Genomic DNA, 9,586 nt, shown 5'->3' with positions numbered 1-9,586 from the left:
TATATAGCAAACATAATTATCTAATAGTGTATCGTTAATGGTGGAATTCAATGTGGCAATTCGTTTATTGTGTATTGTCTATTACAGGTGCCATATTGTATTCATATTACCATTATAATTATCATAGTATCATATTATATATGTTATGTTGGCGGTGGTGGTGTAACCCCATACTTCGGTTTGGGTGATAGCTTGGTGTTTATTGTTTTTTTTTTTGTTTTTTTTTCCGGCTTTTTTCTTTGTGTTCTTGACTTCAATATTGTCTAGCGCATAGAGACCTTGTTTATTTGCGCTATATAAATCCATCTATTATTATTATCATCATTATAATTATAATTATATATATAAGCCTATACATAAAGAATGAAAGGCACTAAAATTCCACTGGACCTATATTATATCATTATAATTATAATTATCATCATATCATATTACGTATTTATTATATATAGGCTGTGGCCAGATATTGCACTCTTAAAAATCAACTAAAATCAACTTATTTTGCGAGTTAGCGCCCCTCAACTGATCATCGATCCCCCCCACTTCACCTACGCTACTGCTTAAGCATAAATGGGCAAGTACAAATTGGCATGGTCTTTTATATAGTTTAGTATCCTGAGTAATCCATTGCAAATTATACAATTTTTCTAGACCAGTGCTTCCCAACCTGTATCCGCGGACCTCTTACTTGTCCATGACAAATAATTGGGGTCTGCCATGTCAAAATGGTCCGCGGGGCTCCGCGAAAAATCTAGGGGTCTGCTAGATTTTTAGATCAATTTTTTATGTTAAAAATGTATGCTATTAATAATTATAACATTATTTTTGGCGAAATCATTGTTGATGTATATATTGCGAACAGAGAGATTCCATCATTTTAAAGGATGAAATAAAGTAAGTCTGAGTCTGAGATTGTATAATAATTCCCCCCCCCCCCCTCGGTGACTCGGCTACTTCCGAGTCGAACGCGACCGTCTTGTCTTTAATTAGGTCTGAAGAAACAGAGATAAAAGTCACAGGTCACACAAGTTAAAATACAATTTATTCAATCTCGTAAATCATCACTACAATAAAATATTACACATAAATAGAAATAATTATTTTAGAAACCTCGAAACTCTCATTAAGACTAGAGGTCGCAAGCATGAAAGCCACCTCCTAACAATTAGGTATAGGCCTATAATATCTTTTTGTGTGCAAATTGAAAACATTAAATAAAATACAAAATCTTGTTTTTCCTTGTGCAAAAAACCTCTGTTAAAATTGTTATTTATAAATATAACCAAAAATTAAAAACCAATGTAAAGACTCACAGGGTCCCCAGGCATGCAATAAGAAGATAGGCGGCACCATGCAAGATTTAGGTATACGCCTAATAGGCCTACATATGGAACTAGCTCCAGCTAAATGTTATCACTTCAGGGACTAATCCGCTGAGCCTCGCCCCTTGGATATTGTTGATAAGGCCCCACAAAAGGACAGAGTAAAAGTTAAGCATACGCACACACGCGAGTTAGTGGGACTAAACGTGCGTTTGTGAGACACGCGCTTATTCCTGGCCGTGTCTTGATTGGTCAGTTGTTGAGCTTGATTGACATTTCGTGAATACGGAAAGGTCCATTGTCATTCACCCTTACTTTACCATCATTGTCATCCTGTCAGCGATATTACCATCACTTTATCCTCTTCACTATCGCTAAGGATAGGATAGGCCCGCGGGGCGCATGCGGCTAGACAGCGATTTTTTTTATCATTTCATTACCATTATTCAATTAATTTATCAATCAATATATTAATAATTTAATTCTCTCCCTTCGTTGACAAACAAATAATGATTTAAAAAGAAAGAATATTAATATATGTTCAATGAGGAGCAAATCTCAAAGAGTAACGCTTGTTAAGGGCGGCTCGAAACTAAAGAAAGCTACAGAATGACGTATAAAACCAAAAGACAGGACAATACAACTTTATATCTATACTACTTCAAGAACTGACGCTACCCATTATCATTTAATGATTTCTCACGGATGTGCAAAGTGCTACCTAATAATATTAGAGATTCGCTTGTTCTTTCCCTGTCATATTTCATTTTGCACTTAAACATACTTGCTGAATGCTGACACATGAAATTTGTAATTCTCTCGATGGAATGTGATTTTTTAGCTCATGTATATGTTTTTTCTGTACTTTTGATTCATTTTTATATTTTTATCTACTTTTAAATGTTGGCTTTTAGGGGGCTTTAGAGACTTACTAGGTAGTTGATTTAATTCGGATTTTTGATCGTCCCGTCTGCCCCTTAATAGTTTTTATGTAGGCCTATCTTTCTTTGTTTTCCAAAGACGAAATAAATGAAATTAAATTAAATTTTACTTTCATAAGCTTTATCATGCCATCATTCTCATCTCTTTATTATCATTTTTATCAAATCATCTTAACTACAAAACATTATCTCCATTATCATCACTTCATAACCATCTTCACCATCATTATCTTATACATCACCATTCTCATGACTTTATATTAATTTTAATCATTTCATCTTCCCTACCAACACCTCATCACCATTATTATCTCTTAATACCATTATCACAACTTCATCATCATTCACTTCATCAATATTATAATCACTTCACTGAAAACAGAAATTTATTTCAAACACTATCATCATTTCGTTATCACCATCATCATCACTTTATTATCATTGTCTTCATATTGTCATACTGTTAGGCCTATCAATCAATCAATCAATCGATCGTTCAATTTTTATGGCGCCATTCCAACATTTTTTAACATTTTTTAAAATATTTTGTTAATGAGCATATGTCATTATTATCAACACGTCTTAATTAATTATTATAATCTTTACATTCATTATTAGTCGAAATCACATTCTCAAATGTGTTATTCTTATCCCCTCTCCTGTTCCATAATTACACGTTCGTTATTTTTGTTTTATGTTTATTACATATCATTTTTGTAAAATAACACTAAAGTAATTTTCGCAATAAAGTTAAATAAATAAATATATATATATATAAATTATTACTATCATCACAATCATATTTGTTGTCATAATCATCTAAATAATTTCTTCAGCATCACCACCGTCATAGCAATATTATCATTATCATAATAATTAGAACATCATTACTGTATAATCATCATCATTGTCGTCATCATTCTAATCATCATCATCATCACAAACACCATTTAAATTACGTCTCCAGTAATAAATTTATTATTCCGTAACATATCATATAACTATAACCGGTATCACTTTGATTAACGTTTCCAATAACGTTACATGTCAAAACAAATATTCCTCATCATATGTTCCATCATTGAATCATCTACCTCTGGTAAGTCAAATTTCATTATTCGGCAAGTGCTCTTTCCCTGTTTGTTTGTGGAGGCGGTTTTATAGTTATTTACCCCCTGGATATGTATACGAAATGAAGGCGTTTGGATGGGCACCAATATGATCTGTTATATTTGACGCGAGAGCACACACTTTAAGTGATTATATTCACACACATATCGAACGTATCGGATGTGCAACAGCCTCAGAGAGTAACAGGCTGACCAGATCTATGTCATTATCATACATAATAATTATAATAGTACAGCACTAAATAATAATAATAATAATAATAATAATAATTATTATTATTATTATTATTATTATTATTATTATTATTATTATTATTATTATTATTATCATCATCATCATCATTATTATTATTATACAGTACCGTACTAATTAATAATAATAATAATAATAATAATAATAATAATAATATAGTACAGTAATAATAATATATAATAATGATGATATGATAATAATAGTAATAATAATAATAATAACATTAATAATAATAATAATAATAATAATAATAATATTTGCATGGCGAATTAATAATATATATTTAATGCTACTTAGTATTTGACTGTTTATTGTGTGTACTGTAATTAATTGGTCTTTTTTGTTTACTATGTTTTATTTTATTCCATTCTGCAAATGGCTGGCTCCTCGCTGTTGGAATTGAATAAAAAAATAAAAAAATAAAAAAATAAATAAAAAAATAAATAATAATAATAATAATAATAGCAACAATAACAATAATTATTATTATTAATATTATTAGTATTATATTATAATAATTATATTATAATTGCACATGGTAGATGCCATTAATAATAATAATAATAATAATAATAACAACAATAACAATAACAATTATTATTATTATTAATATTATTATTATATTATAATAATTATATTATAATTGCACATGGTAGATGCCATTAATAATAATAATAATAATAATAACAATAACAATAATTATTATTATTATTAATATTATTATTATTATTATTATTATTATTATTATTATTATTATTATTATTATTATTATATTATAATTGCACATGGTAGATGCCATTAATAATAATGATTCTGATAACGTCAGTACCTGGGGCGGATGCGGGGGAGAAGTACAGACGGTGCGATCGCATCCCATTAACTTGTATTAAGAAAAATAATGTTGTATTATATTGTTGATATGAATTACCGGTAAGATTTCTAAGGTATGAGAGTGCAGTTTCGGGGCATCTAGAGGTCCATATGCTAAAAAAATTCCTATCTCAGACCCAACTATGCTGGGGCTGAGGTGTTGTGAACTTTCACGCACCCCTACCGCCAAACCCTGCATCAGCCCCAAAATACCGTATAAATTACCTCAATTACGAAATTAATCATCGGAACATTTTTACCTCTCCTGTTATACCCCTACTTTTGGAGTCACTTAGGAGGTCGGCTTTACCCACCAGAACCTGAACCAAAACATCAAGTAATTAGCTTACTAGCTGAGATGCTCGGTATAACATTATTTGATGAGAATGAACTGTCGGTAAGTCCTGCTCCGGCCTAGTATTTTTGCAGCAAGTTCCCACAAAAATGACACTCAGCGTCGTCGTAAAGCCTGTTTTTCACTAGCGAATAACATTCGTGCGAATCGAAAGCGTCGGTTGCACATGCGCATTCACATTTCTATCATAGTGCTTTTTTGGGTTTTTTTAGTTTTTTTTTAGTTTTTAGTTTGTTTTTTTTGAGAAGCGAAAAAATACGCAACCAATCAGAGCACTCAAGTCTGGAAGCTAACCGACGCTTTCGATTCGCGCGAATAAATTCGCCTAGTGGAGAACAGGTGCGTTAAGCAAACACGTGCGTTAGTTGAACAAGCGCGTATGTCAGCTGTTTAAGAGGTCTGTGATTTTATTGACATGCTTATAAGGTCCATTTAAGCAAATACAAGCGGTATGTCGTCATGTACGAAAGCCTTTCGTCATGCTCGTACCGTGCTTGGTAATAAAATGAGTAGGCCTACGCGCTGCATCACACCAATCACAGTATTAATGACCGGATATTTTATTTTAACAAGCATTACTAAAAGAGCCACATTACCGTAAAGTAGGCTTATCCTAACGAGTCGACAATACACCACATAATTGCACTTGGCATACCATTAATGATTCGCAACGAACACAAACTCCATAATAATTCGATATAAATTACAGTTCATGCAAAAACTCAATTCTCTGAGCAGTTAACAGTCATTAAAATTTATGAAAATGAGTCTCATTTTCTTCAAGATAATTTTGTTAACTATTACAATTCTGTAAAATGACCGCATATCTGTATGACAGTTTCACTTTCTCCTAAGTACATTATACTGTGCCGCTTATTAAAATTGCCTCTATTAGACCTACACAGCCTGTTGCTGCCATTTTCATATTGCGGTTACCAAAAACAAAGCATTTTTTCACAGATCTACTATTTTTAATTCGTTAGTCATATTTATACATATATACATATTTGTATATACATATATATATGTATATATACATAACGCTAATGTTGTATGTGACCCTGTCTCTTATACACATCTAGATGTGTATAAGAGACAGCTCTTACACTTACTCTACATTAGATTCAGAGTCAACAAATGGCAGTTAAGACATATCTGAATATTTTCAACCACAATTTTGGTCCACCAGAACCACGTCTGTGCACATTTTCAATATCATAATTCTAATAACATGACTGGCTGATCTTGTTCAGAAAATATAAATATTCAAACTGGAGCAGGAGTGTGATTAACCAACGCACAAGCTGAAAACATGATGACAGGTAAATCCGCAAACACACGGACGATTCTAAAAAAGGCCGCACGGGATATGCGTAATCTCGAGTAGGTATGTGCGCTACTAACGCACAAGTCCAGTTTAGATTGGAGGGAGACATGTCGTTTCCGGTGATGTTGATCGTTCCATCCTTTTCTGTTTCAGGAGGGGGCTGGCACATTTACTGAAGCTTAGGTTTCCTACTAAATCACAATTTGAGTCAAGATGCAAGTCCTTATCTTCGACCACTTTGCTCCGAATATTTTCAACACTGGCACTTAAACCTACAGAAAAACTGGGACAGGGCAGAGTTAGGTCTAGTAGGGATTCATGGCTAGCGCTGAGGCGATAGACCTGATCTTTCTTCACACGTTCCACCCCATCAAAACTCCTTGACATATATTCCATATAGTTTGAAGATCGTGGACGACCGTGTCTTCTTTTAGGCTCAATTGTATTCATTATTTTATCACGCCTAACCAATACCGGCACATTCGAATTTCTCTCTCGGGTAATTTTGATTGAGCAGTCAAAGTTGGGGGAAGGATGGGAACATCCAGCCCCGTTATCATCTTTACTGCTAGTCTGTTTATAATGTAGTTCTGACATCGACTCCCACACTACCGGATTTGAAGTTGGCGTTTCTGGTGGAAGAGTGTTATCAGAGCTGCCACCATGGTCAAACGAACTATTGATACTGTGCCGGTCTTTTTCTGTCTGACCTGACTCTAAATGACGTCTTCCTAAAGGTGAACTTTTCTTTTTTTGAAAAATCGCCATTGTTTCTGGATTGCATCCATTTTCCTGCGCCCACTCCTCTGCGTTCAGATTCCGAAATGAGTCACGCAAGACTAGCGAAGCCTTTCCATTTTGAATAAGAATTTTTATACATTCGGTGTATCCATTTCTCGCAGCTTCCATTAAAGGTGTTAACCCCTCTTCGTTAATGTGATCAACGTCAAGACCTAATCGTTTGAAAGACCGTATGATAGTTTCTATGGCCCCAACGTTGCCACACTTGGCGCAATACATAAGCGGAGTGTTACTGCTATTATCCTCGATATTCGGGTCGACGTTGTTTTTCACCAGTAATGCAACTGCATCGTTATATTTCAGGTGACAAGCATAACTCAACGCCGTGCGTCCGACATTGTCCTTTAAATTAACATCAGCACCGTGTTTTATGAGCAACTCCATGGCACGTATTCGCGTGTTACGATCAACGTGCTTGCACGCACGTATTAAAGGCGTTTTGCCGTAGCTGTCTTTGACATTTACAAGTGTGCGTTCCTCTGTTGCTTCGATAATAAACCGGCTTAGATGAAGCTTACCTTTAGCTATAGCTTCATGCAGGGCACTTGCTCCCGAATGTTGTCCCATACTGCTACGGCGGTTCCTTTCCCTCATTGAAGGAATTCTACTAAAGATCGTCTGTAGCGAACCTTGTTTCTCGGTCGCCATTCTAAAATTTTATTCGAAATCCAAGATACAATAATTTTCCACCGCACTTGATATACGACGTTGAATATATATGAGATAAATCGTTAACTTGAACTGTTCTCTCCCGGGAATATTCGAATAAGCTTGCCTCTCTTAGATATGTAGACGGAAAAAATCTAATGTATGTTGGATCTGAGAATATGAGCTATAAAATAAGAGTCAAATTTGCATAATTATGCGCAGTGATAAGCAACAGCTAGTATACAATTCACGAATATAGACTTACACTTCACCAACTCTGCTCTGAAGAATTTGTTATTCCGTTAATCGGGAAGCACAATGGAACGTCATTTCTCGTTTGTGATTTCTACTTCTGAACCTTTCTTGGGAATTAAGATAGATCGAACAAGCGATAATAAATATATTCTCCAAATGGTGACGTCATCATTAAGCGTGCTATTTCAAGTTGTTGTAATCTATTTCTCTTTTTTCCAGTCTAATTTGAAAAGAAAAATAACTTAACATTGCGGCAAATGTAGTCGATCGAACAAGAAAACATGAGTGATTGTGAATTATGCAGATTATTCCTCAAACTCTGAAAGAATACAAAAAAAAAATCTTAAAATCAATTATCTATAATGAGCCTTCGCAACTTAAACACAATAATTCAGTTATACGCTAGAGTATACATCGAGGAAATTATATTATAATCAAGCCCCTTTGTTTTGACACCAAATAGCAAAAGTCGTTAAACCAATAGTTAATTAAGAAAAGGTTGAATAGTTAATTTCCAATACAAGTAATGAACGTAATGGACACGAGTTATTTTAGATGTCAAGATGGCCGTAGTCTATAAATCCAACAATAACTTCAAATTGGATGTCGAAATAGATACTTGTATGATCTTCGTGGATGTAAAAGGTGTGGGGATGGAATGTCAGCAAGATTTTATTTTTCTTATTTTCATTCAGATTTCTTTCCTCTTTTCTGTTTCATTATTATTGATATATAATTATTTATAACATATTAATTTTTTTCTATATTATACATTCAGTCTGATTACATTACCAAGTTTGTTTGTACATGCCCTTATATAATATATATAATAAGTGAAATGACAGAATGAAAATAACCGTATCGGGACTCGAACCGGGCCCATTCGCATACATGCCTAACATCAACATCAATTGACCACAAAGGCGATGTGGTTAATCTAAACGCCAGTAGAAATTGTGAATGATTTTCATTATTTTTTAACGAGTCTGACGTAACACGTTTAAGGAATAGGAATCTGCAAGTTTATATTTATTTATGGATGGATGTATAATATTATATATGTATACGTATTTGATTTCGATATTATACATTGTATAATTACGTATCACGATTCAATTAGATGCATGTATATTAATCATGATGTCAAGAGAAGGGATATAATAAAAATTATAGAAGAACATATCTGATATAATTTAAACCTGTAGCACTACAGACAACAGATGAACGCATTGACCTCTCGTTATAATATTCTTGATAAGAACATATTCAAGATGGAAAGTACCGTACAAGGCCTAGTGAAATATCTGATATTGTACATAATCTAAAGCAAGCCATTAAATTTTATTTCTGAAATTTGTGAATGTGCCCGTATATGGGCATGATGGTTTCATATTACATCCTAATATGGACATGTCACATTTATTTGTCACATAAAATTTGATATTGTGAACAGAGCTTAACATGTGACAAAAAGGCGATAGCTATAAAATATTTTACCATTCTCGTGTAACACAATGAGAACGATTTGCAATTACGTGTAAGCATTCGAAATCAGTTAATACGATTTAAATTGGTATCACCCAACATCAATTCCTGCAAATTTAGTCCTAAGCCAGTAAACACGATTGTAATCTGTTTTGATATAGTACTAATGTCCTATAATAATTAAGATGGGAAGTAGATA

At 33.4% G+C, this 9,586-nt stretch overlaps 1 protein-coding gene across 1 annotated transcript; it reads right to left on the bottom strand.

The window, feature by feature from the left end:
- Positions 1–5,976: 5,976 nt before the first annotated feature.
- Positions 5,977–8,216, bottom strand: LOC117122257 (ankycorbin-like). Its single transcript, XM_033267796.1, has one exon. The coding sequence runs from the start codon at positions 7,645–7,647 to the stop codon at positions 6,289–6,291; it is 1,359 nt and encodes a 452-aa protein (XP_033123687.1). The 5' UTR covers positions 7,648–8,216; the 3' UTR covers positions 5,977–6,288.
- Between the last annotated feature and the right edge of the window lie 1,370 nt (positions 8,217–9,586).

This window comes from Anneissia japonica, unplaced genomic scaffold (genome assembly GCF_011630105.1).
Source record: "Anneissia japonica isolate Jap-2015-1 unplaced genomic scaffold, ASM1163010v1 scaffold1208_len1460985_cov181, whole genome shotgun sequence".
Classification (NCBI taxonomy): Eukaryota; Metazoa; Echinodermata; class Crinoidea; order Comatulida; family Comatulidae; genus Anneissia; species Anneissia japonica.
The sequence above is the reverse complement of the archived record's forward strand: the minus strand, read 5'-3'. Positions and strand labels throughout refer to the sequence as shown.

Excerpts from the sequence above, each read along its gene's own strand:
- LOC117122257 (XM_033267796.1), bottom strand. The coding sequence starts at position 7,647 with ATGGCGACCGAGAAACAAGGTTCGCTACAGACGATCTTTAGTAGAATT.